Source organism: Poecilia reticulata, linkage group LG5, assembly GCF_000633615.1.
Source record: "Poecilia reticulata strain Guanapo linkage group LG5, Guppy_female_1.0+MT, whole genome shotgun sequence".
NCBI lineage: Eukaryota > Metazoa > Chordata > Actinopteri > Cyprinodontiformes > Poeciliidae > Poecilia > Poecilia reticulata.
In genome coordinates, this window is record NC_024335.1 from 29975819 (window position 1) to 30003486 (window position 27668).

The window sequence follows — 27668 nt, forward strand, 5'->3', positions numbered from 1 at the left end:
TATATGTAGTATCTCTGCATAGTGCAGAGATACACTCATTACATGGTACATAAGATACATAAGGAGAACCCCAGCTGTACATCACACAACAGATGTTTCCGTTGATTGCTTGTCTTTCTATACATTATGTTTTGGCACACTTAACCTGATCACCAATTCTCTACAAATAAAAACAGATGAGCCGTTCCAGGTCCATCTCCACAAGAAATGATTCTGTCCCTCGTCACAGCATCAGCTGAAGTCTCGGTTTGGGAAAATCATAGGGGCCACAAGGGTCCAAATGTAAAGAGCCAAACACAACCAGCTTGAGGAGACCTTTACCCACACTGTTGGCCACTTGCTTGTTATGGTGTAGTCTGCGTCTGGGCTGTGAAATGGAGAATCACACACAAAAAACTCATTTTTCTAGTGAGACATATTTCTATAACAGGTTAACAAACAGTCCCCAATGAAAACTTTAAAGTTGAGCTAAATGTTTGCAGGGATCACTGACCTGTACCAGTTGGTGAGTGTCATCATGATGTAGAGGGAAGCCAAGAAGAGCATGAAGTGGAAGAAGGAGTAGCTGTACTGGACCATGTCTTGCTCGTTGTCCTCCACCCGCCTGGGCCCCCGGGAGTCCTCCAACATGCCACTGCTGCTGGACCCCTGAATGAGGACAGCCGACTGCTTGGAGGCCATGGTCAACTTGTTCACCTGACTCGTGTTTGAGGAACGTATGCTGCGGACAAGAGATATCGGTGTCTGAAATATTTTACATGACCACGATTATTTGTAACATAACAGCACCACGACATATTATGTTCCAGCTTTCTTGTAGATTGTTCACCTTGTTTGGCGTCAAACTGCCACACGGCCAAGTAAGGTGGGCACAATAAATGATCACATTTTTTTTTATTTCCTCCATTTAACCAGGTAAAACCCCATTGAGAGCCAGATCTCATTTTCAAAAGGGACAACATACGACAACTTGGTAACACCAAAGCCCAAGTTTAAAACAAACTACGAAACAGTTTAAAAGCAACAACATTCATTGATACACATCCTTTATAGCAATTTGTTTGCTGCAGAGGTGAGATATTTTCATATTTACCTAAAGTAACCTCAACAGGCCTAACCTAACCAAACAGGCCAGAACAGAAAACAAGAAAACAGCTATGGGGTGAAACATCATCTGTTTCAATAACCTCTGTATCTAATGTTCTTCTGGTTACAGTTATTTGAGTCCAAAACAAGGCAATCCATACTTCATGCAAGTATGGAAAAATGAGAAGTGAGTCTGGACAGATATTTGAGTTTCCAGATTGTTCTTTATTTCATGTTTCAAGGGATCAAATTAATAATTTCTGAATAGCAAAGGTTTTGTTTTTTTTTTGCTTTTATTTACATTTCCTTCAGTTTCACAAATTGTAATGAGTGAAGTTTATAAAACTAGACTTCCTACATTGACAAACCAGGAAGTTAGGTTTCATCCAGGCTTACTCAGGACACACTATGCTTTTTGGCTCACAGTTAAGCTGTTTTTGCCCAATCTGGACAAGTATGGCTTTCTACCCTTAACTAGCAAACTCTCATGGAAATAAATTGGTCTATTTATTTATTTATTTATTTTTTACCTCGAATAAAGAATGCACAGAACGAATATAATCAGCCCCACGATGCTCTGGGCATCCCACCACTGTAAGTAGGGGGACGTCTGAACAGGTTCCTCGGCTCCGATGATCACCACGGCCGTCTGGTTTTCTGTTTCCGGGGGCCAAATTGTGGGAGCAGTGATCTGCTGGAAGATGCTGAGCAGATTGGGGTTGCATTCTCGATCTGAACACAGCAACACAAAAATATTCAGCCTGCACCAAGAAGAGAAAACTGCTAATGCAAAAACAATCGTTGAAAGATATTTTTTGGGAGGATTTAAGCAGAGTGGAAATCAGTGGTTCAAATCCTGCCAAGCATGTATTAATACAAGCCATGGAAATGTTTCATGGGTTTCAGCCACTTGATTTTAAATGAGGCACGAAGGTGACGCGATTCAAGATGGAGAGGGGAAAGTAAGATGTTGCGTTTTAGGTCCAGATTCAATACAAATATGACATTTAGCAATCAAATTATGCAAACTACGAAGCTAGCAGTTAACAGTTGTGGCTATAACGTGAACAAAATGGGGTTACGTTTATGGAGTTATTTTTGGTGCAAAAGTAGTTATGCCTCATAACTGTGAAGTTGAAGTCAGAAAGACAATTTTATCGAAACTTGAGATTTTTTCCCAGTCTTTTCACAAACAACAATTAGCCTTACGTTCCTCCAAAATCTTAAGAACAATTAGACAAAATTGTTTTTAGTCACATTTTCAGAAAAAATATTGCACTTACACTTTTGCCCCACGTGATTCAAAACAAATGGTGCAAAACAAAAACATGTGCCTGTGAGAGCAAGGACAAGGGAACCGGGAATTCAAATCTAACCAAGATAAAACACTAAGCACAAGAAATAAATATGAATAAAAATAATCTAAGTGTAAAAAAGAACTAAGAACAGACTGAACTAAAATAGAACAGAAACTATAAAATTTCTGAAGAAATTTAAACAGGGCCTGCCAAAGTTTGCCTGTCTGTTTCAACCCAGCATTCTGATGCTAAAATGTACTCAATAGCATGTGGAGAGTCACAACCATGTGGAGTAACATGAACTTACTCCATTCAGTATGTTAAAATTACTATACAAGTTAAATTGGCCAAACTGCTAATATTAGCCTAAATTCTGGCAGTGGAATGTGCTAAACATGGCTAATAAACAAAATAGCTAAACAGCTTATTTTAGGGAAAGAGTACCGCTAATATGGGCAGTAGCTACATTAGCAATGTTTGTGTTAATGCTAATGCACTGCCTTCTGATTTTTACATTTGAAAAGAAAAAATCACGTTTATTTCGTTGCACTTGGTTACCAGAAAATATGCTCATCTCCTAGCAACAGACAAACAACAAATATTGTTACTGTTCAAAAAACAAAAGATTTTTTCTGCTCTTTTGAAATATATATAATATTTATACATTGGTAAAATAAAACTTTGTGTACTTTTTGCAGTTATAGTTTTCATAACAAAAAGTGTCAAAAATATATTCGAATACATATGAAGAAGAATATATTACAGCAAAAAAAAAAAAAAAGCAGAGGGATCTGCTTATGAGATTAAGTTAAATTTTTGGAGAAGAGTTAAAGGTTTTTAACAGTTTCTTATTATTAAAGTTAACTTTTTCAACAGAGGCAATATACATTTTCAAGTCAGTTTCTTGAAAATTATTAAAAGAGGGGATTTTTTTCACTCCATTTCATCTTGTGGACATAATATTTTGCTAGGATTATGATAAGATTAACTATATATATTTCATCTGAAGAAAAAGTTGAATTGAAAGAACACGTTTATGGGAACGAGTGAGCAGACCAGAGCCAGATCACTGAGCAACTGATATGCCTGTAAACACCATCCTATTTGAGTTCTTTACAAGAAGCATGCAATAATAATACAATTTAATAAGAAGAAGACCTTAAGGAACACGGCCATATTTTTCTAAAAGCAACAACTTTGAACCTGAACAGTCAGCTGAAATGCCTTCTATGCTTTGCTATAGAGCCCCAACAAGGCTGATCTAATCAAAATAAGAATAATACGGATCAAAACTATGAATTCAACACAACTCAATTGTGACACGTTTTCTGTAAAATTCAAGAAATGGTGTCAGCTTTGTTCAAGTCTGGAATCTATAAATCAATATCTGGAGCAATCTCCTTGCTAAAACATATATATAAATATATATTCTCACCAGGCTCATTCGTCATAGCGGACCAGGTCAAGAACACTGTGTACAGGGTGATGAAAGACGACTGTAGCAGTCCTGAATGTGGCTGAAATTCCTGTGAATACAAATGAAAAGAATATGACTCTATTAATCCTGTACTTGCTAGACAGGTTGCATGTGTTTGCTTTTTGTTTGGAAAACTTAATTAAAAAAGAGTTAAAAAATGTGATAAAAAAAAATTAAAATACAAGAAAAAGCGTTATTGGTACCCACTTTGTTGAGGGGACCCAAATGGACTTTTAGTTTACATTTGTGATATATCTCTTGGCTTTTCCTAAAACCTCATTATTACGAAATCTATTATTTTTATTATGAGACTGTGTAACAGTCAAAGAGGAACCTGCTCAAAAACATCACAAGTCACAACTGGCCCTGGAGCCAGTGATTTTGGAAATAACCCAAATCCTTCAGATCCTTCAACAGGTTGAGACAATGGCGTAAAGGTTACCAAACAGTTGAAAGTTTCATGCTAGTAACTGGCTCACACACACTACATCCCAGTTTTGTGAATCCGCCTTTTTCTTTTCCAAGTTCAGTTATGCTGAAGTTGCAAGTAAACAAGTCCAAATGTTCAGTTCTAGTGTGTTTTAACGCACAGTATTCCTTACATCGGCAGCAACAGAGCCTCTTTGAAATGTCTGGTTAAATTCATTGAATTTTTCTTGGGAATGTGCTCACATCAATGGGGAATGTCAATTTTTGGAGAACTTAATGGACCACTGCTTCAGCAACGTCCGCCAGTATCAAGAGAGATTTTCCGAAAGACTTCGTGTGACTGGGGTGTCCGTTCCTTCTCTCTACCAAAACGATAGACACAGCAAAACCATAAGCTCCAAATAACGCTAAAATGACAACAAAGCTTATTTTAGCCATTCTTTGTTTGTTGATATAATGACATCCTGCCCATAGCCCCGCCCCAAAGTTGAGGGGCGGGGCTTTGGGCAGGGCTAAACCAGTCCAGTGTTAACCATATGGTAATTTTGCATTATGCTGATTTAAGGACATAATTATTACATTAATGTTAATGTTTCTAATTATTTAAGTAAGTAATCAATATTTTAATTTTGATTGTATATTTTAAGAACCTCCCAAATTATTGCTTCAGTGATAGTGAAATATGTTTGAGGAAGCCCAAATCTCTTGTACCTGTACTTTACGTAGCACAGAAACAACAGAGGCCACGATGCACAACATCACGTTGAAGCTGATGAAGAACTTGTTGATGAAGCAAGCATCAGGTCTGGCGTAGAAGATGAAGCACAATACAACCGCAGTAAACGCAGTGACGTAGTTAAGGGTCATGACCGCCAGCAAAACTAAAGACAAACAGCACAAAGCAAATTATATTGCAGAAACAATTTACGTCTTTGAAAGGACACTATTAAAAATAGAGTTGCAGTTGCAGACACAGACCTGTGTACCAGCCTCTGGAATTGCCTTTCTCCATATTTTGCACCCAAGACTCATTCCATGAGTGAGCAAAGTCCACCAGCAGCACCAGTTGGATGAGAATGAAAAAGAAAGCTCCTCCAGAGCCTATGACAAACCACGCTGCAACAACACAAAGCCACACAGGTCATTCAGTTACTCCTCTGATAGACACTGTAATGAGAAAAAATATAAAGGTCTTACTGTAGGTGAAAGGCCCATCTGGAATATAAAAGGCACCAACTGTACTTGCCACCAAGGCAACAAACTTATAGAACCAGTATCTGAAAATAAATATGATGAGTTTCAGTTAGATAATAAGACGGTTGTAATTGTGCGGTAAATTCACCAAAATCAAAGCTGCGCTCTCACCATCCCTGTTTGGGATGGTGAGCTCTAGTTTGTTTGTCTCGAAAGTCTGGTTCATTTCGGGAGGTACAAAAGTACAGTCGAACTCCAAAAATATAAAACTCTTGTCTGCCTACAAACCCAGGTCTCGGTTCAGCTGAAGTGAATGTGAATGTCAAGAGGACCGGAGACACATCCAAGAGCAAGAAGTGAACTACCGCGCAGGGCATTCTGGGTAAATACAACCAAAACAAAAGCACAAGTGTAGAGGTTTTCAAAGGGTTTAGTTCATTAGACACCCTACAGTGTGAAAACAAACCAGCTGAAAATTTAACAAATAGATCGTTGCAGAAGCGTTTCATGCTGGAACCAAATGCTTCCATGTTAGTCTGTCTCTGTTCTTAACCTTCAGTCAGCCAAGGCTTAATGGTCACCTACACTGAACCTTTTTCTACTTCTGATTTGAAGATTTTTCTCTTGAGTATTCCCTTGTATGTTCTAATTTCTCCAGCTAGGAATAGATTAGTGGACAAGTAAACTTTATAAACTATTATCTTAACATTATTTGACGACACAATTTTGAGGAACTCAGCAGCACAGAACTGTGGCACCCCAACAGTTCATGGGGAACATGCAATGTCATATGACCCAAGGCAAAGTGGATAAAACCCATGTCAAAAGCTTAAAAATATTGAAACTTGACAAACATCCATAATCTCACTATGCATCCATCCTCAGATGGTTGCATCTGAGGACTGCTTTTCCTTGGAATGTCAGGAGGGGAGTGGTTCCTAATACAAGGCAGGAATACAAGTCAAAAGTCCATGAGACGACAGGGAAACACAGACACACAAGTCAGACAACCATACACTCACATACTCACACTTAAGGGCAACGTAGGTCTCTACATTGTCCTTAAGTGTGAGTATGTGAGTGTATGGTTGTCTGACTTTCACCATTATTGGACTGGGGGAGGAGAAAACCCAGCATTTCTTATATTGTCATTTGTAGACTGATAGTAACAGACCTATCCCTTGAAACCATCAATAGTGTTTGAGAACCAGGATTTTAGAGCCTTGGAGCGTTCTCTTGACATGGAATCCCAACAGAGATATTTCACAGACAAAGACGTCCCATTGCTCCAAAGTAAGTCTCAGAATTTCTAAAAGCAGATAGGATACGTTGACTTTTTTCTGAATCAGTGTCACTAAAATTAAAAAAAGACTCAATCTTCTTTTCTAAATAAGTTGTGAACAAATCCTGCCATGCTTCTTCTTCTTTAGCTTTCAAAGCTCATAGCAACTGCATTTACAAATTAATTCTTTATTTCACCCCCACCCCCTTTTTTTTAGCTACTAAAACGGAACTATAAGGTACTCAGGCTAACCTGAGAATTTGTTGTTTGTTTCATGATAGGCTAAATATTCCTGCCACTATTTCAGTCCTTACCCATTGTGTATGGAAGCGCGAGGGTCTCTGCTGGTCTTGATGTTAAGTGTAAAAATGGAGAAGCTCAGGAACCACATGCTCATGCCGAAGCAGAAGCGGTACACTGCTTTGTAGCCCACCAACATCTCACACTTCAAGTATGCCTGGTGGGCTGGAATAAAGAAGCCTTCCGTGTCATCACAGAAACCTGGCACCTGACGAAAGAAAAAAAAAAAAAAAGAGGAACAATCTGAGCATCGCACTTCACATTTAAACAAGGCTGACACCTGACCGTACACAGTATCTAAAACTAATTTAGGTCCTTAGGTCAATTCAGAGGAACAATGACAGTGGACATGCGCCTTGTCGTGGTTCAGTATTTGTAAATTCACCTATTCATAGACTTTTGTGTGGAACATAACTCTACTATTAGCTAAAAATCCACTGATTCTTCATAAATATTCCAAAGAAAATGCAGCTTGGGAAGCTGAAAAACCTTGGCGCCATGTTGCTTGAAATATGACTGGGTGGCGTTTACAAAGCAGCTCACCCAGAGCGCCATTTAGTTTCGTTGACACACTGAAACCTTTAGAGGTAAAGATAAGGAAGACAGTGGATGTTAGCTTTGACAGTAGGGGTAAGACGGTTTCCACTGTGAATATTAAAGCATTAATAAGCTTTCTCTCTTGCTCTCGATGAAGGCAGACGCTTTTTTCCTCTGCTCCCTGACGGACTTGGCCGAACTAGCAAACACTCAGACTGTTGGTGTGGACAGAGACGAGGACTCTAAAACTCACTAAGAGTTGGAATTGATCTTGGAGAAGTTGCTAGTTTCGGTTCAGTGGAACGACCAAACTAATTTGGATAGTTGAGAACTGAGATGTATCTGAGAGACTTTAGAGAAGATTGAAATTCATTAACTTCCCGACCTAAGACATTCTGTTTATGAATCGGCTTTCCCCGTGTGGCCTTGGAAGGGCTGCATATCTCTAATCTCCTCGAAGATATGTAAACGTAACGCTCTTCCCTCCTCACCCCCTCCTGTTTCCATGGAGCTGTGGAGCTGAGCACCCCTAAGGACATCATGCCTTGATAACAAACACCTCTGTCGGACTATGCCAAGGACCACAGCCACCTGGCTCCATGGCCCTTTGACGTCACCACCTTCACTCATGTCTTTGTTTCATTCCTTTGTTTTGTCTGAATGTTGCCATCTGCCTTAATGTGTCCTTTCCTCTTTTCCTTTGGTTTATTTTGTTTGTATTTCCTTTTAACTCATGTAAAGTACTTTGAATTGCCTTGTTGCTGAAAATGTGCTATATAAATAAAATTACCTTACCTTACCTTACCTTAATAAGATGTATTTGGTGTTTAAACTGTCCTAAGCATTCTAAGATCTTCAGTATTTACAGATTTCAGCTATTCACGCACGGTTGTGGTCTTTTAACACTTACAATACTCTGGATCCATTGTGTGGAAATCATGTATATTTTTTGCAGTCTATCTATCTTTGTTGAGGTGGGGGGGGTTTGTCAACTTTTTATTCAGAAACATAACCACTCCATCCATGATATGATTGCATAATTTATTCGTACCCTTCTGAGTTGCTGCTCCATCCCTGGTGAGAGCATTATGCAGGCAACAATGGTACCCAGCAACAGGATGGAAGCGTAGATGATTCTGGTCACTGTGGAGTTCCTGCTGCTTGGACAGCAGCTGCAAACTGGACATGTAGCATTGCTGCACATCTGGGGAAACAAACGAATTGTGGTGAGTAAAAAGGAGCCTAGAAGATACGGGTAAAAGTGGTTATCTGTAATGTACAAATCATTTTTTTATAAGGACAGGAGGACTCTCTACATGTGTCTATAGATAGATTTGTTTCATTTCCAGGAACCACATTTTCCCTTCCTAAACAAGTGTGTATCCTGACCCTCAATATCACTTAGTGTAAACTCCATTGACAGATGCAGCTAAAGGGAAATTAAAGAATGACTCTCTCAAAGATTTCTCCACCTAAATAATGAGAAAACCGAATGGATTTTGTTCAAATGTCATGTAACCATTTCACCCAGTCTAGGTCTTTTACCCCCTATTCATCCCAATGAGATTATAAGGGGTCATTCCTAATGATATAAAATTAGGAGTGAAACTTGACCGTAGCTTAAAACTTGGCAGACCAGAGGATGATTGTTGTGAAAACAATTTTTTTTCACCTTCATCTACTTTCTAAAGTACAATTTTGTAATCAGTGTCTTTTAGTCCACTCATTCATTTTAATTTTCTGAAGTCGTTGGAGGTTTATGCAATTCCACGAGACTATCTCGAAATTATTTACTTGAGATATATGACAATTGTGGTGGAAAAAGAAAACTTTGTTTTATTTACTGGGGAACCAGATAGTAAAAGATTTCAGAGAAGTTGTTATTGTTATTTGAACTTACTGAACCCGTTCTGTCCAAGGACACAGGTGCAAGCTGAAGATGTGGAAAAAAAAAAAGTTTCTTTGTTTATTCTCTGATGGGAAAAATCCCTAAGGAGGGAAGCTGATGGAAAATTCCATACTTACGTGACCAATTGACTATATTTCCCTTGGTCACGTAAGCAAAAACATACCGAAATGTATGTTTTTAAAGTTTCATTCTCTGGGTTTGATCTTCCGATCTTCCATTGGTTTTCTTTTACTCTGATTTTCTAAATAAAATATATAAAAATAAATGTACATTTCTCTGGTTGACTCGGTGTTTCGTTATTATTTAATAAGAACATTTTACTACACCATTTAAAAGGGTGGCTTCTCAATATCATTTATAATTTTTTATAGAAAATGGTTCAAACATCACCTGCGTGAATATATCGCCTATTGCTATTTGTTGGACTGGGAAAATCTTGCATATCGCCCAACCTTAATGCCTGCTGCATCTGGGTCCACCACCAATACACGAACCAGCCAGCTGGACCCAGCAGACCAACTATCTTTAGAAGATGTCTCTGTTTTAAGAGACACTATTGACACGGTGGCCAGGCCCTGTTGGCCATGGTGGCAGTTTAATGTTGCTTCAGACAAAAACACTTGCTTACATTGAGAACAGAGACAGGATGTTTAATCCATAAGATGGTCATATTAAAAAACAAAGTTGCTGAAACACAACTAAATCTGTGCCTCTGTTGCTGCAAATGTGTCTGTCGGCATCATGTTAATAAATACCAGGTACAAGTGACAGATTTATACCAGGCAGGTAGCACAACTTGGCAGCCAACAAACGTATGTTCTGCTCATTGATTTTCTTTTTTCTTCAATGCAGCAACAGCAGAGCAGAGTCGGAAGAAAGGCACCAGAGGATTGTCAACATGTTAATACCCCTGGCAGGTAAACAAAGTCAGCTTAATCTTCTTACAAACTGGGCCATGGCAATTTACAGGAGGTCACATGACACAACCAAACAACCATGACAGAACCAGAAAGACATTTTTAGAAGATAGTTAATCCCTCTCTGACCACAAAGCAAGAAAGTCCTTCAATGTGGACATTTCGGCACAGAAAGCTACTGCTGTTATACAGTAAGCCTGAGTACTAAGACTTCCTCTTTTTGCTATTATTACTATTAGCTTGAATATTTGCTATGGATACAATGGGTTGCTTTGATTCATAGCTGTAATTTTTAAAGAGTGTTGTTCAAGAATTATAAAAAATAGATTAAGCAATATAGAAATTCTGGACTGTGACCTACACTAATCTAAGTTTCTCTGTGTTAGATCTAGAGCCTCCGCATCTCCAATTGTTCTCAATGGGATCTAAATGAGGACTATTGAATTATTCTCAGTTTATCATATGCCTTGGCACTGAAACATAATCATGCTGGCCAAAAATCTCATTTGTCACATGAAAGTCCACATAAGATGATGGAGCATTGTAAAAATAAATAAATAAATAAATAAATCTGTATATTTAACAGTGAAAATTGGCAGAAAACATCTGTAAACTATAAAACAATTTAAAACTGTTGATAAATTAAACAGTAGTTTGTACATTTTGCATTTGTACATTCATTTTCTAAGTTGTTTCCATGTTAATTTTATTTAAAAAATATATTTTCTTTAAATTAAAACATTGTCTTTTACAGTAAAACAGTAAAACTGACTCCAGCACCATTGCTAACCATAAAAATCACTAATGACAATGCCATCTAACATGAAATAAAAAAATGTGTGAATACTTACACAGCCTGTGAAGGTAAAGATCCTCTGGACAGCCCCCATGACCGGCCTGCTCCGTTACAGCAGTCTGGTTCCAGTTACATTCTGACTCTCCCTTGCAGGAAGGTTTGGACTGAATGGAGCTGCTTCAGTCGGCTGTCCGGTCCGACTCTCAAACTCTGCAGTTCAGTTTGATTGGCTTGTGGGTTAAATGCCTCATCTGCTTAGCGCGTCACGCTGCCATAGGCAGCCTGAGACCTGCTGACTCGTGGAAAGCCATTCCAGCATTTCATCAAAACAAAAGTATCAACTATTAAGAGTCTCATTAAAACCAACTGATATGAAAAGCTTGTATCATGACATGTTTTTCAGCCATGTTGCCCAGTCCTAAGGCTGTGGCATTACACAGCTACTTCATCCATCTGCTATGCTACAGGTGCATAAATGTTGTATATTTTTCTTTAGATATTCATATTTTCTTTTTTTTTTTTTTCATCACTACATCAAAACATTTCCCTAGACTGTAAACCTTTTTACTGACAATAGCAATAGTGATTCTGACAAGTCCTGTTCTTGCCTTCACTGTACCGGCTTCCTGCACTGCAAGATTTATTTTAAAATTCTGGTTTGAACTTTCATGATTGAGGTTTTTGAGTATTATATTACTGGCTGCATCCTGAACCCATTTCAAAACCCGTGGACACCGAGCTTTTCGGGGATGTCCTCCCACTGTCCCTACACTGTACAGACTCTTAGGAAACAACTAGTTTTTTTCAATTAGACAGTTTTGCTTCTGTTAATCACTTTGTGATCTGTGTGTGAAAGGTGCTATAGAAATAATTTTTTTACTTTCTTATGCTACTTAACTTGAGGTCACGTTATCGTCCGTGATCGTTGTGGCGAGAAACAAAACGTCACATTTACTGTCAAGACATAAGCGCAAATATTGAAGATTCCTTGATATTTATAAATTAGATCCACAAATCTGTGATTTTGATTGTAGATATATAAAAAAATCACTAACTATTGAAGGGAGTAATATCAAAAGACGTTCATTATTATTTAATTTTATTTGTTGAATGCAGAAACAGCTATTTATTAATATTTTAACTGTTTAATGGGGATTTAGCATCACATTCTGGTGCAACTGACCATTGAGAACATTTACATTGGTCTGGTCCGGTCCGGGCCAGACCCCAAGAGCAAAATGAGGGGGCATCACTATGGAAACCCTGCTAATATTGTGTGGAAGTCTAACACTTTGACTCAACGGCTGTTTTAACTTTTTTCCCAACTTGTTCATTTTTGCTCAACGTGTGACGTCCACCATCATTTAGTTCTGCTATTAATCCAAGTCAGGTCAGTTAATTATACTGATAATATTGAATCCACTAAGATTTATTCCAGTCACGTTCTTTTCTGTTTGCCTCCAATCATTTTTTCATCATCATAGCACAGTGCGTGACGTTTATGTTCTTCTTCTGCGCACGTAGACATAGGAGTCTCATTGTGGTAGTATGATTTCGCTATTAAAAAATATAAAACAAATTGGAATTGAACATCAAGATCTGCTGTGTGATGGAAGCTTTATACCTAAAGGCAATTTAGAGACATCAGATCAGTGAACCAAACTAAAAGATAATTTCTTTTTACCTGAAACAAAATTAACAATTTCCACCATTTTTGAACAATAAAGCCATTGACAAACAGAATGCACTTTGATAGCATTACCTCTTTTCTGTTCATTATCTATATATGTATAAAAGAGGAAATTTTAATCGCACAAAGTGTATAGACAGTCATAAAAAATACAACTGTGTGCAAAAGTAATAATGTTTAATTCAAATAAAACCATGCAACAGGTGACCGTCCCCCTGATTAGGCTCTACCCCATTACAAAATAAACATCCAAAGCCGAACCTTGTCTTCAGTGAGCGTTCGCTGAACGACGGAAAGTAGAGACAATTCCATGGAATACACAGGAAAAAAACAAAACAAAGCTGAACGAAAACGTTCTCCAGTGGTGATCCTTACAGAAACGCCTCCCTCCCAAACCTCAAAACCCCCATTTGGCCCTCTTTCCAGTGGTTGCTAACAATTAGCACAAAGCACTATGAAACATATGGCACAGAAGTTTGGCAAAAGAAAGAAATCAAAAACAAACAGTTAAAACAAAGCAGCAACACTCTGGCTTGACATAGCGTCAAGAAGATGTTCACCTCCTTGTATTGGACATGCTTAGTTCAAGAAAGGTCCCGAGAAGTTTACTCCAGGAAGAAACGGGAACGATTGGAAATGTGAAGCTAACTTAAGCGAAGTGGTAAATCGTTGTTTTTTTGTTTTGCCTTTTTGCTGGGGATCGTTTGCAGCAGATTGTGGTTCGTCATGCACAAAATGTCAACAGCCTCACATGATCCCAGAATACACCGATACATTCCGTCAGACCATTTGATAGGTCGCGATCTGGATGCAAAGAGGAAAAATAAAAGCTGACTAAAACATTTCTTTTTTTTTTTTTTTTAGACCGCTGGTCAGGGTGATAGACGTCTGGGCAGCGGGTGAGGCGGCTGGGTTCTCTGAGCAACGGAAGGCTCTGATAGGAAGAAGTTGGGGCTGACAGTCTTGGATAACATGATGGTTGAACAGCTTCAGAGAGTGTGTGCACATACACAGATATATATATATATATATCTGTGTATGTGTGTTTGTGTGTGTGAGAGAGTGTTGACAGTAGCAGCAGCTTCAGTTGCTGTAGACCTGGCCCTCAGGCGGCTGGGAGAGCCTGCTGTTCTCTTTCATCATCATGTGCTGCCTGAGCTCCTGCAGCACCATCTTGATGTTGGAGGAGTTCTTCCACCGGGACAGCGCCGAAATAGACTTCAGGTCCACCTGAGGGAAGAAACGCTCCCTTTGTTTCATCTGGTTTACTTCAGCATCGAATATTTGTTACAACTCAATTTACTTGGGGTTTGTTGTTGCAACCGATTTTGTGGAAATTTCATTTAATTTCCATCAGATGGAAATGAAAAGCAATCATGTATTGTCATTTCAAAAAATGAAAAAGAAAGATGGTTTTGTTTGGTGGTGTTCATGTTTTTAAATACTGTTTGTATATTTATTTAGTTCTTTCTTTTTAAATAAATGCAACTAGGGATGCACGATATTGAATTTTTGGTCGATATGCCGATATACTAAAACTAATTTGGCCAATAACCGATACCAATACTGATACTGAAACTATATGGCTTTTCTATACTGCATTATTTCTGTCCTTATTTTTGCATCTGATACAAAATGCAAAAGCTAAAAATTATGCATCACTTTCAACTTGCATTATGTTTAATGTCAAATTTATTCATGACATCTGCTCTCTCTACAACGATGACAACAATCAAACAGTGCAAATTTGTAAATCTTCACAAAACTAAACTCAACTTGTTCACAAGCAACAAGTGAAAAGCACATCAGTCGTGCATTAATACTCAACAGTTTCTCATGACGTTGTGCTGCGTTGCAGGCATCATGTCACTGGTTTGTCATAAAAACAACTCTTCTTATACCAGTGAGTTATTTTGACAGAACAGCCGATGTCCGATATTAAAATCTACAGCTAATATTGTCCGATGCCGATACCATGCCAATAATACTGTACATCCCTCCATGCAACACCTTACAACTGAGGGAAGACGGGCTTTTCCATTACTGAAAGCCTTTCAAATAAGTAACTTTTCACAAAACACTATCCATGAGTCACATGGGCTAGCATCAAAAATTACTGTGCAATCAGAAAAGCAAAAATGTGTTAAAAAAAAGACACTCACCACACCAGTTGAACTGTTAACACCAGTCAAGTTGATTTTGTTAACAAAGCGGACCATAGGCGGGTACTCTGGGTATCTGTGACCGCAATCTATTTTCAGACTGTATATTCTGCCTTCATAAACAGTCTGAAATGCAAACAGGACAAAAACAAAAACACATTAATGAAATGGGGGGGGGGGGACCGACATGAACCTCTGACTGGGTCCAGCTGCTCATTCCTGACATTAAGACTCAGAGTTGCCAAAACTATCACACTTGTATGTTGGTTCTTCACATGATTATTCACAAAGTTTTACTCCATAGCATGGTCCAGCAGAGCAAAAAATAAAATTAGACAGAGCAGGAATTTCTGTAGTTGGGTTTCCACCAGAACCAGCCTGAACTTTTGTTCAGGTTATTTTCAGGAACCTTCGGTGCAGGGATGGTGAAAATGTTTCTGATTGGTACATTGGTTAGATTTTCAGCCAAGTGGGGTCAGCTGATACAAATTACAAGTTCACCAGCATTAAGTTTATCTCCAGACGAAAATGTGCCGGCAGCCAAAATCCTTTAGATGTGTAACTCTGGAGCTACGATGTCGGTTTCATCACCTATTTATTCAGAGTTAAAACACTTTGTTCCATTTGAAAGACGTGTTCTGTGTGTGCGCGCGTGTGTATGTTTGTGTGATGTGTGTGCTGGGAGGGGGCTCACCTTAGCAGGGCCGATAATCATGCCGTTCCAGTGAGTTAGCATCATGTCGTCATCATCTGCAAGGCCCCAGCTCACCGTACCGTCTCCACCACCTTTCTGACCTTCTTCCAGCTCCTCCAGCAGCCGAAAACTGCGAGGAACAACAACGCCTTTTATACACACACACGCGCGCGCGCACGCACACACACAGAGAAAGAGAGGAAAAGAAACACATTGAAAAATAAATACATCAGTACTTTCAACCCCAGGCCTTGATGCATATGAACCTGCATGTTGTCGATGTTTTGTTTTACAAGTTCAGCACACCTGGTAAAAAATGATGGCTGAACCGCAATCATCTGACTCAGGTGTGTCAGAGCAGAAAAACTTCTAAAACATGAACATAAAACAATAAACACTGGCTTACACAAACACAAGTCTGTGATGAAGAGAAACATTTCTGTAGATAATACCTGTAGGTGTCGCTTTTTCAGAGCTTTTAGAGAAGGAAGCTACATTTGTCTCAAACCACAGCAGCACAATGTGTTGAAAATACATCACTGTATCGCCAGTGTCCACACTAATATCACTAATATCAATATTGAATAATAATATTTTAACCACATGCTTTTCTGATATTATATAGTCCTAGTCTCAACTAGTTGGTTCCACAGTTGAGATATAAATCAACTGTGGAACTTATGTATAGTTCCTTTATACATAAGTAACTATATATAAAATGAGGCACGTTTACAAGGTTCTAAAATACAAAGAGAAAGCAACACAAATCCTCATGCTTCAAATGTCATGTTTTGTGGCTTATTTTCTGGTTTTCCATTTTATTTTAGTACATTTTCGCTGTGTTTTAATGTCAGAGCAGAATATCAGAAAACATTTTTAATATATGCTAATCCGATGTAACCGCGGTCTAAAAGTGTTGGTGGTGTGTGTGGATAAACTGACATTATGTACTCGTCTTTATTCACAAAAGACTTCCCGTTTTCTTTTTTAATTTTTAAGTTCATAACTTTTAAATTAGAACGCCACAGTTTCGGCGGCTCATTAAAACCATATCTCTATTATTATTGTTATCTTCTTCCTTGTTTGACGGGTTTGCACCAGACATGTTCTTCCTGGTTGCATTTCAATAGACTTCCTTCGTTTAATGGTGAGTGCGCCCTCTGCTGGCAAGGACATAAGCTGCACAGGTGGTAGAATTTAATATTTTAAACACGAAGAGGTACACAGAGGTATCTAAACCGCAACAGAAGCTCCATGTTTATACAGACTTTCAAGTTGTCCAACTGGGAGAAACAAAAGTTTTAACTCAGGTACAGATATCCTTAGAGCTTTAAAAAGATAAACATGTGCATAAAGTTTTACGAGGATTTATCAGGAATGTCGTGGCTCCAGTAGGCTCATCTCTGAGGAGTCCACTGATACAGTTGCCGCCTCAGATAACAGGGGGCGTCACCACTCAGAGACCACGTAAGCCGCAAAAATCCCTGGCTCATGCCAGCCCTGATTTAAACGGTGGAAAATTTCAGCCTTCCCCCGGAATGCTTAGATGGACCAGGACAATGAGTCTAACGGAGCTATGAAACAGCTGCTGAAACACTGGACCGGTTCGACCTGCTAGCTAGCTATAGCACCCTTGGTGACAGCATCCTGCCACATTCAATCACGAAGGGAATCTAACTTAAGGGCTGCTGGACTCAAACAAAGCCGATAACCAATGAAGAGACAGCCGGTGCGTGTTATAAACTGCACCGGGAAGGAAACTATTTGCCAACATACTATTAAAAACTGTCGGTAAAGACAGAATAATTACCTGATCCGGCGGCGGCCGCCATATTTGTCACTGTGCTGTGATAGCGCGCACGTACAATGCTCGTTCCCGCTTACGCATACCCCGTGCTTGTTTTGACTCTATTGGCGGTTGGCAAGTTAATGTAAATACATTACCGCAAGGGCGGGACTACTGGGGTGACAGTTGCTCCCCTAACGCAAAGCCTTACAATCTTGTTGATTTGCCACCCTCGCTGGTGACTGAATTCAGGAAATGGTTAAGGCAAATTAGACATTAAAAACGTGAACTTCTTTTTTCCGACAACATTAAATGCAACTCGATGTAGCTCGACTCCTGCTGAGGACATTCTGAGTGTGTAGCGGGGAGTCCGAGGGGACCTGCGAGGACAGAAGGCAGGACCATTGATATTTACTGATATTACTGAATTGGACATCACGTGACCTGCAGTGCGCCCGACATGCGCTCCCGCAATGCATTGAGTCGGGATTCGGGTCAGGCAAAAAATCTAAAAGAAAGATGCAATGTTTTGTTATTAGTTAACACTGCGACAGCTAGATAACAAAGATCCAAGAGTATCACATTTCACAGGTCAGTAAAATGGGAAGTAGGTCAGTTATGTTACAACTTGACTTTGACATCTTTAACTTCAGTTCAGTTAAAATAACACACACACACACACACACACACACACGCACACACACACACACACACACACACACACACACACACACACACACACACACACACACACACACACACACACTCCGACGGATCTATTAAACGTCTGAACACAGATGTTATAAAACGGAAACGGGGCTGAATGCTCTGGGTTTGGTGTTTTGTGAACGTCTTTTGTTACATTTTTGCATTTTTTTCGGTGTTCATTCCTCCTGATGCGCTTGAACTCCTGTCTGTTGCCATGACAACAGGTCTGTGTTTGAGGAAAACCTAAAAGAGATAAGAGCGAGGAAACGCAGAACAGAAGTGGTTTTACGTTCTTTCTTTCGGCATTATTTCCTTTTGTTGTGGTGCACTGCAATTTATAAAAGTCCAATAAACTGGACTTCCTCTTTCTGGTTCAGAAAATTTCTAAAAGTAGAAATTGCAGTAGAACTAGAATTGCCTAGTTTTCAGGAGCTGGGAGTTTCCAGCTTATACCCGACAGCTTATAGAACTGGGAGCTTTATAACCAGCTCCCAGTTCTAGACACTGTCTTCCTTTATTTCTTCAAACGTTTCTTTTTGATAAAACTTAGTTAGACTGGCTTTGAGCAATTTATGTTGTTATACTGCCATGGGCTTATGCTACTGGAGGACAAACTCACCAATTTTCTCTCTTTTTTTCTTCTTCTTCTACTCCTCTCCAGTTTGCGTTATTTGCTCTTATTTCAACCGTTATCGTTTTGTTTTCTCTCACCTGGGCTGGCGATCTGATTGGTTGTGATTCCATCCTCGAAGACATAATGCTGCCATCACCTAATCGTTCTCCCGCTCCTGCTTATAACTTTTTACTTTCATGAACATCAAAAATAATCTTCAGTCAGTTCATTTGACTTTTCTTTTCATCAAAACTTTTCAATCTACATTGAATAATTAATTCAGCATACTGTACTGTTTGATAACTGGGATCCGTTGGAATATATGATTGAATTGAAATGTTTTTTTTTTTGTAAAGTGCCTTACGGCGATATTTGTTGTGAATTGGTGCTACATAAATAAACTGAATTGAATAGAATGGGTACATTCATTGTTCTACTTGCTTAACTCAACTTCTTGCCAAACATGTCCTGAGACCTCAAAGTCTTTTTAATGAGGTATTATTGCAAAGTTTAAAAAAACAAAGGTTTACATTTGGTAAATTTGATTTAATCTTGAATTTAGTTTTAAGTTTCCAAATTTACTTAGAGAAATTAGCCGCATATGTAAAGCCAATATATACCTGGAACATTTCAAACCCATTTTGAGATATTTCATCATTTTAGCAACACAGTTCTCAGGTGGAAATTTCTGTCTGAACTGATATCCAAGGACAGAGTTGTAGTTATGCCACAGTTATGATTGGCTCCATAATTATTTCTGCACTATAATGTTTCAAGACTTTACACATCGTTTGTTACCATGAGTTGGATGTGACTACTTCAGATGCTGCATTTCTTCTATAAGGCCATTGTTGAGAGAGTCGTCTCTTCTGCCATCATCTGTTGGGGGGAGCAGCATCAGAACCTTTATCAGCAACCTGATAGAGAAGGCTGGTTCTGTTCTGGTTCTGGTTCTGTTCTGGGGACGACTGAGGATTCTCTGGAGATGATGACGCAAAATTAACAAAATTATGGACAACCCTGACCAACCTCTTCTTGAGTCTGTCTTAGAAAAGCAGAGTGCTGTGATACAGACCGCTAGAGGAGATCTTTCCTTCTAATAGCCATCACTATCTACAATAACTCTTCGGAAATTTTTTTAAATTAATATGAGCTATAGCAACATTCTTTTTCCGCTTTGGGATCAATAAAGTATATTTGAATCTGCATTTGAATTATAACTGCAAATTATCCAGGTGTTATTAGTAGGTTATTGTTAGTTATTACTAGTCAATATCCATCAGATGTCAGAGTTAGGCTTAGGAAAATATTAATATACGCACCTCACATTTTATTTTTTATATGATATTCAACCTGCTACCAACTTTGCAAATACAAGCAGGTACAGACAATGGCTGCAGGTTAGAGGTGACCACTTAAATCACCCTCCATCTCAGACTCGTGTTTGACAGAGTTTAGTCTGTGGTTATGAGACAACAGGCAGAGGAAAGAGGTTCCCCTCTGCTCCACACCTCCCCCATGCATGCTCCCATCCCTCTGGAAGCCAGCCTCCTGACCCTCCATCCCCCATCACATCCAATCACCGGCCGGCCTCTCTCTTTGCTGAGCGTTTGACGATGAATGGCTCAGTGTTTTTCACAGGGATGTGAATGCAGAGTGTTGCCCTCTGACAGACAGGCTCACTCATTCACACTCCGTTTTTTACTTTCTCCAACTTCTCCCTGCCACCCTGCTATGAATGCTAGCTTTTTTCCCCCCCTCCCTCTTGTTTCCCAGAATCGCCATTTCTAGACTGCTGTGTGAATTCAGAGTAAAAAGTAAAAAAAAAAGAAAACAGTTTGACTAAAATATGAGGGTTACACCTCGGCCAAATGTTTTCGTTCATTTGGACCTTGTAACCTTTACAATCTAAATGTTACAGTCTTAGAGACATTTTATACAAATATTCACTTTGTGACATTTCTTGTAATTTTTAAAGAACCAACATTTTTATTTCTATTTTTTTAGGATTCAAAATAAAGAGAAACATAAAAGAGGATAGATTTTTACTTTATTTTATTTTTTTTAAATCACATAGATGCCAACCTAATGACAAGAAAAACAGACATGAAAACATACTACTGGAATATTTTGTTTCATTCTTTGTGAACAGTTAATAAAAATCATTTGTTATTATATCTGTAAATAATTAACTGGTTCATTTTACGTTTTAGTCAAAGTAATTCAGATTCATTGTGGAAGGTCTAGAGAGCCACTTGTTGATACACTCATCCTTCCTACATTTGTCCAAACAATCTGACTGATCAAACCGTGTCCCAGGAATCAGATGCATGTCTCCAGGTGGCCACTAGGGGGAAGCCGCTTCTCCACCACCGTCTGCTGCTGCATTTCACAATTTCATATTGAACCTCAGTGAGAGCGCATACATGATGCTGTTATGTTTTAGAAGCTACTGCTTGAAAGCCTTTGAATGTGGTGAAAAATGACATTAAGGTAAAGATGATCAAGCTTATTGACAGTGTTGGAAAGTAACTAGTTACATTTACTCAATTAGATTTACTTGAGTAACTTTTTTTTGGGGGGCAGGGGGGAAAAGGGAGGGAGTATTCTTAGGAGTTTTTAATTGTTTTTATTTTTACCACGCTGTACTTTTTACTTTTACTTGAGTAATTTTATTTTGAAGTATTGCTACGTTTTAGCTAAAAATTCACCAGACACAGACACACAGCTGCAGTTTTTATTAAAATTTCACAAGTTTTTTTATTGAAAGAAACTGATTTGGAAAGTTTTGTCTAATATTTTTTCCCCTGGGATGAATTTTACAGCAGCTTGGTTGTAGAGAATCCCATGGGTACCTGAAAGCACCATCGTCCCTTCCCCTCTGCCCATCCCCTTTTGACGCCGGTGGAAATCTGGCCACTCGGAGCAACTCCAAGCATTTCAGGCACCATTCACCGGCTGCGGTAGGGGGTCGAAGCTTGCTGAGGGGGAGCCGGAGGGAACCCGCTTCACTTCGTCAGACTTTCCTCTAAGCGCTATACGGAGAAGGAAAGCGGTGTTTTCTTCATGAAGCGCTTTAGTGTGTGAAGCAGAGAAAGTGGTTGGTGCTGGACCGGACTCTGGGATATTCTGTTGTTACTTAGGAGGAAAAAACGCTGCTGGTCTCTGCACACAGCAGCAGCCACACTGGGCAGTTTGAGGGAACTACTGGAACTTGACCTGAGCTGGAATAAAGAAGCATTATTAGTCAGGAGAAAGTTGAACTCAGAGTAAGGTGAGTGGCTGGCTGTGTGTGTTTGTGTTTGTGTGTGTGTGTGTGTGTGTGTGTTGAATTAACCCCGCGCTCATCTCAACTGTGTGTGTACTTTAGGTATCAATTAAGAAAACAACCTTCCGTGTTTTCCCACTTGTTTCCCAGCATGAACCACGTGCTGTTTCTGATATTTTCGTTGAAGATTTTTTGGTTTGTTTTTTACAACAGAACGTCTGCTAAGCACCTAATGCAGGGCCGGTGCTAGCCATCTGGGTGCCCAAAACGCAAATGCTTTGTGGTGCTCATGTGGAGCCATTTGGTGGTGGAAAAATGAAGACTCACAAAAAAAAAAAAACAGATTTTAAGTGGTACTAAAACGAGGAAACAAAGTCCATTGAATGAACCGTAGCAAAGGGAAGTGTGACACAGAACTAGGACTCATAGCGATGTTAGAATATCACTTATTTTTGTTCTGATTTCACGTGTTTGATGCAAACCACCAAAACCGAACAAACGGGTCTGAATTTACCACCACAGGAAGAATAGTCACTCCAGAGATTAATCTTTTTCTCAAATAAAAACGTTACTTTTGTATATCGATACGCTTTATATAGTTAAAATTTTAATATGCTGTAATTAAAGTCAAGTTTATTAGGATGGAACATGTTACGAAACATGGTAATTCAAAGTGCTTTGCATGATAAAAACACAACTCAATAAATAAACCAAACAGAAACATCACATTACAATGGCAGAAAAAGCTGAAATAATAAAAAAGTAATGAGAAGTTGTATCCAGATCAGAATTAATCAATGTCCCACTTATTATTATTAATCGGGTATTAATAATATTCTCTGATTAATGACAATCAGAGATTTTTTTTAAGGGTCTTTTCATAGACGTCATCATACAGGCTGTTGTAAGTATGATACGTGGGGTAGACGGGCATGATTCCTATAATAACAGGCAGTTATTTTGGGCTAGTGCTAGCCTAGATGCTATCATTAGTATTTCAGCTAGTTTTAGCTTTTTAGCTAATTATAGCTTTCACATGAGTTTTCTTCACCCTGCATGGGGTATTTTACTGTGGGTCAAATTGCTAATGATAGCCTAGATGCTATTATTAGTATGTCAGCTTGCTTTAGCTTTTTACCTCACTTTAATTTATAATAAACTGCTGTGACATTAAAACACAGCTATTAAAGAAAAATATGTCATGCCTAAAGAAGAATTCCATCTGGCATTTAAATTCTGGTGCTAAAAATGACAAATTTGTGTCATTGTTTTGTTCCACAACACGGGGGCCACACAACATGGTTCCAAGAGCCACGAAGGGTCCTCGGACCATACTTTGGAAACCACTGAATTAGATCATTTTTTCATTTTAAGACATATTATTATTATTTGTTGCTATTTTGATAGGGGAAATATAATATTCCAATCACAAACAACACTTTTCAACTGAATGAAAAGAACCATGACATGTCTGTCATCTAACCACCAGAAGTCAGCTAGTTTTAAATTTTTTTTATTTAAATTTTTTTAAATAAAGCATCTCTTTGTGATTTTATTGATCACAAACTTCCAAATGTTTCTCTGTAAAGAGGGAGATGAAATTCGTCTTGTGAAACGCTGTGTTCTTTTGAAGCTAAAACCCAGGATGAAACATGTTTGGGATGTTTAAATACTGGTAGCGTCCCTTGAGGACAGGATGTTTTCAACCAGAATCGGTCTTTCTTTCTTTGAGACGGGTATTATGAGGATGTGCATCGTCCTGTGATTGGGTGAACAAACTACTTTCAGCTGCCGGTTGTTGCTTTTGCGTGAACAAACCACTCTGGTGGTTCTGGTTCTAAACCACTTATTGCCAAAATACAAAGCAAATGATGAAGGCCTCCATTACAATAATCTCCAAATAGCCATAGATGTGATTTTGGGGACCTGTTTTTTTTTTTTTTTTTTTAATATCCAGAGTGAGGTCAGGTTTATGAACATGTTATATCTGCTGTTTGGACCGTGCCTGAGCTCCACATGCCAAAGGTATTGTTCAGGAATGTAATAATGGAAACCAAATTTAAGGAAGCTATTGTTGTGTCGCAGCAGTTTTCTCCTCTAGTTCCATTATTTACTCCATCAAAAATATTTAGGAATTATTAAGGTAATGTAATATTTTCTTACATGTATGAGTCTGTTCGTCCTTTTAAAACATGAATAATAAAACATGAGTGCACTGACTGATACAGTTGGGGCCCGTCGTTTTATTATTCATTGCTAGATCTATGTAGACGTTTAGTAATAATTCTTATAGATTTAATTAACTCTTGTAAGCTGCTTGTGGGTCAGACCGACTAACTGCATTATATTGTTGAAATTCAATACAAACACAAACTTTTTACACTTAACTTACAACAAAGATGTTCCTATCATCTTACATGCATCAAGATAAACAGAAAATATGGTTGCTTTTTGCCTTGTAACTTTAAAATAAAACATTTTAAGAAAAAAGTAACACTCATGAGAAAACCAGTAAATTGAAAAAGTAAATTTCTATTCAATGTATAAGAAAACATTTAAGTTTATCTTTAAATTTATCTGTAAGGCTTTATTAATTTTTTTTGTAGTTGTATGAATATTTTTTAATATGTCAATATCAAGCAAATATTGTTTTTCCAAATATGATTATTTGTGGTTTTTCTAGGTTGACAACGTGAAAAGGCAGTGACTATTAGATCTCTACACTCAGAGTTGGTTTGTAACTAACTACTTACATTTACTCACTTCCATTTACTTTAGTAACTTTTTTGAAAAAGTGTACTTTTAGAAGTATTTTTATTACGTTGTCCATTTGGGTAATTTTATTATGAAGTATTGTTAGTTTCACATGAGTAAATTTATCCTCTACCCACTGCAACTTCACTGCATAAAGAACAAACATGCTTTAATCAGAAATTCACCAGACACAGACACACACCTGCAGTTTTTAAAGTTTCATTAGTTTATTCATTGAAAGAAACTGATTTGAAAAATATTTATTTCACCCGATTTTATTTTTTGTTACTTGTATGAATTATTGTCATTTTGGTCCGTAAAATGCCAAAACTTCCACTTAACTTTATTTTTTTGGTCCGACTGACTTTGTAATTTTTAAATATTACCGTATTTTCCGCACTATAAGGCGCACCTTCAATGAATTACCTATTTTAAAACTTTTTTCATATTTAAGGCGCACCGCATTATAAGGCGCATAGAATAGACGCTACAGTTCTTGTTGCCACCCGTCCTGTACAAATGTGGATGTGTAATAATAAAGAAAAGGTCCCCGAGTACTTTTTAAAGTAGGCTGCCCCAGTCATTATTTCACTCACGGTGTTGGTGTTGCGATATTGTGCCCAACTGCTTTCTGGGTAACACAGACCAACCGACACTCTGCCGCCGCAGTCTCTGTCTCTCTTTCCCGCCCCCACCCTCTGTCCCCCTCCTCGGTCTGCGAGGAGAGCCTTCCGCGACTGGGCCGGGGCGTGGCCGGACGATGGTCACCCTTCTCCGTTCGCGTGGAGAACGTGGTGCTAAATGATCTGCAGACGACCTGATTATCAGGTCCGTAGGTAGATGGGTCAGTCAAACTTTATTAACAAACCAGCATTCTGACAACTATCCCAGCATGCACCGCGCACTTCTACGGGCTAAATGAAGTTGGCGGCTGCTTACCGTAGTTGCTAGACCTGTTGTGGCTCAATATTGGTCCATATAYAAGGCGCACCGGATTATAAGGCGCACTGTCGGCTTTTGAGGAAATTGAAGGTTTTTAGGTGCGCCTTATAGTGCGGAAAATACGGTAAATGATAATTTGATCAGTTGCTCAGTACTTTAGTAGACATTTTACCAAATACTTTTTTACTCATACTTTACTAACTTCTTGGACGGCTACCTTTTACTTTTACTTGAGTACAATCTTTGGCTACTCTGCCCACCTCTGTCTACACTAGTATGTCTACACTAAACAATAGCCCGCTCATGAATTGTCAGTGAAGGTGTGAAATGTGATGAAGGGTGTCGGCGGCTGCACGGATGTCGCAGAGCCTTTTCATCACCACGCTGCTTACCACAAACAAACCAGCCTATGCAAACTGTACTCACCTGGTCTTTCCAACATAAGCAAGGCCACATGTTATTTATTTGAAAGTGTAAGAGAACATGGTGATGGGGGCGCCATGTTTGTGCCTGCTTCAGCTTCTGATCACCAGTGTGTTGATATCTTCATTGTTGGAAAATGACTCTGCTTCTCAGATGTTGGGATTTCATGAAGACTCTTTTTGTGTTTATATGGGCTGGAGACAGAGTCTGGAAATCTTCAGAGTTGGGGTGCACCATTTGCAGTTTTCTGACCGAGTTCAGGTATTAGTTGAGCTTTCGAGATGCTAATATGCTGCCACCATCAGCGGTGCAATTCTAAAATCTAAAATAAGATGGGCACCGTCCACCTTGCAATTCTCTATAGAGTGAATGGATAAAGAAGATCAGTGAAAAGTCTTTTCTTGTTCACTTTATAGCCTGTGTTGAGATCTTTAACCTTGCCAGGTCTCCAAAACTGATCTAAATTAGTTGTTGCCTAGGAACGACCGTACGTCTTCCGGCGTTATCAGAAGACTCCGTGGTGATTCAGGTTGCAGGTGTGAAAATTCACTAACGCCTTAAAGTTCACCATTCTTTGGAGTAAAGCAGCATAACTGAACTCTTCCTGTTCTTTTGTGCCATAAAATGAGACGCAGATATTCAGCGCTATTCAGACATAATCCCTGCCACTGGGCCTTTGCAGAAACTGGAAACTCAACCTAGTAGACGGCCATTAATCTCCAAGTCTCCAGCCTAACCAAAACAGGCCATATGCCAGGTAATGGAACCCCTGCTGTGACAATAACAGTCTAATAATAAGAAATAATCAAACAGTAAGTGTGCTCTGCTCAACTCCCACAGTATACTACTGGTATTTATTACTCTGCTTGGTGTATTTTTTTTTTTTCACCTGATGTTCAGGTTGCCAAACCGGCAGAGGAGGTGTTGAGGATTTCCTTTGAAAACAGGGAGACTTGATGATAACTCCCCCAGTGGAAATAAAGCGACCCAGATGCACGCTCCGCTGCTGTGGAATGTGGAGGAGATTTGAGATCTTTGAAAGATCAAGTGCTCTGTGAGCATGTGAATTATTAACTCGCAAGGGCCTGTTGTATGCTCCCACGCCTTGATGGTCATGGTGTCTAAGTGTTGGCAGTGCGTTCTCCAGAAAGCAGCAGGTGCGGTTGTGTAAAGCTGGCGCTGAAGCGGGTTTGAAGAGCTTCGTCTCCGGAAGAACTGAACCGCTTAGAACCTGAAGAAGGCTTGTGTCCACGTTTTAGAGGTTGAGTGGGAATGAATAATTGTCTCAGAGTGCATACTAGGTCGGTGTACTTTTGGTTTCAAGAAGCGGTTTGTTTGATGTTTTTGATCATTTTGAAGAACAGTCAGCACTAGCACTGCTGTAAACTGCAAAAACGCAAAAT

The 27668-nt window shown here is 38.9% G+C and overlaps 3 protein-coding genes and 1 long non-coding RNA gene across 5 annotated transcripts in view; 2 read left to right on the forward strand and 2 right to left on the reverse strand.

Annotated features, from left to right (window-relative positions):
- Positions 1-103: 103 nt before the first annotated feature.
- On the reverse strand, positions 104-11417 carry serinc3 (serine incorporator 3). The gene is made up of 10 exons (XM_008410418.2): positions 11281-11417; positions 8655-8807; positions 7081-7274; positions 5488-5567; positions 5269-5406; positions 5002-5171; positions 3820-3910; positions 1617-1818; positions 494-721; positions 104-367 (listed from the first exon to the last, which is right to left on the reverse strand). Exons 1-10 carry the CDS (start codon positions 11317-11319, stop codon positions 232-234), a joined length of 1431 nt encoding a protein of 476 aa, XP_008408640.1. The 5' UTR covers positions 11320-11417; the 3' UTR covers positions 104-231.
- LOC103465505 (uncharacterized) lies at positions 5575-11603 on the forward strand. The gene is made up of 3 exons (XR_533807.1): positions 5575-5866; positions 10365-10429; positions 11379-11603. It is a non-coding gene; the product is annotated as an uncharacterized LOC103465505 (long non-coding RNA).
- A 1222-nt stretch (positions 11604-12825) lies between these two features.
- Positions 12826-17685, reverse strand: LOC103465507 (ubiquitin-conjugating enzyme E2 variant 1-like). Its single transcript, XM_008410419.2, has 4 exons — positions 17582-17685; positions 15772-15920; positions 15078-15203; positions 12826-14145 (listed from the first exon to the last, which is right to left on the reverse strand). The coding sequence occupies exons 1-4, from the start codon at positions 17601-17603 to the stop codon at positions 13999-14001; spliced, it is 444 nt and encodes a 147-aa protein (XP_008408641.1). The 5' UTR covers positions 17604-17685; the 3' UTR covers positions 12826-13998.
- Positions 17686-21807: 4122 nt separating this feature from the next.
- Positions 21808-27668, forward strand: part of plxnb1b (plexin b1b) — a 68124-nt gene continuing 62263 nt past the window's right edge. For both annotated transcript variants that reach the window (XM_008410420.2, XM_008410421.2), the window contains exon 1: positions 21808-22152. The gene's annotated coding sequence lies outside the window, so the exon portion shown is untranslated. The remainder of the gene's footprint in view (positions 22153-27668) is intronic.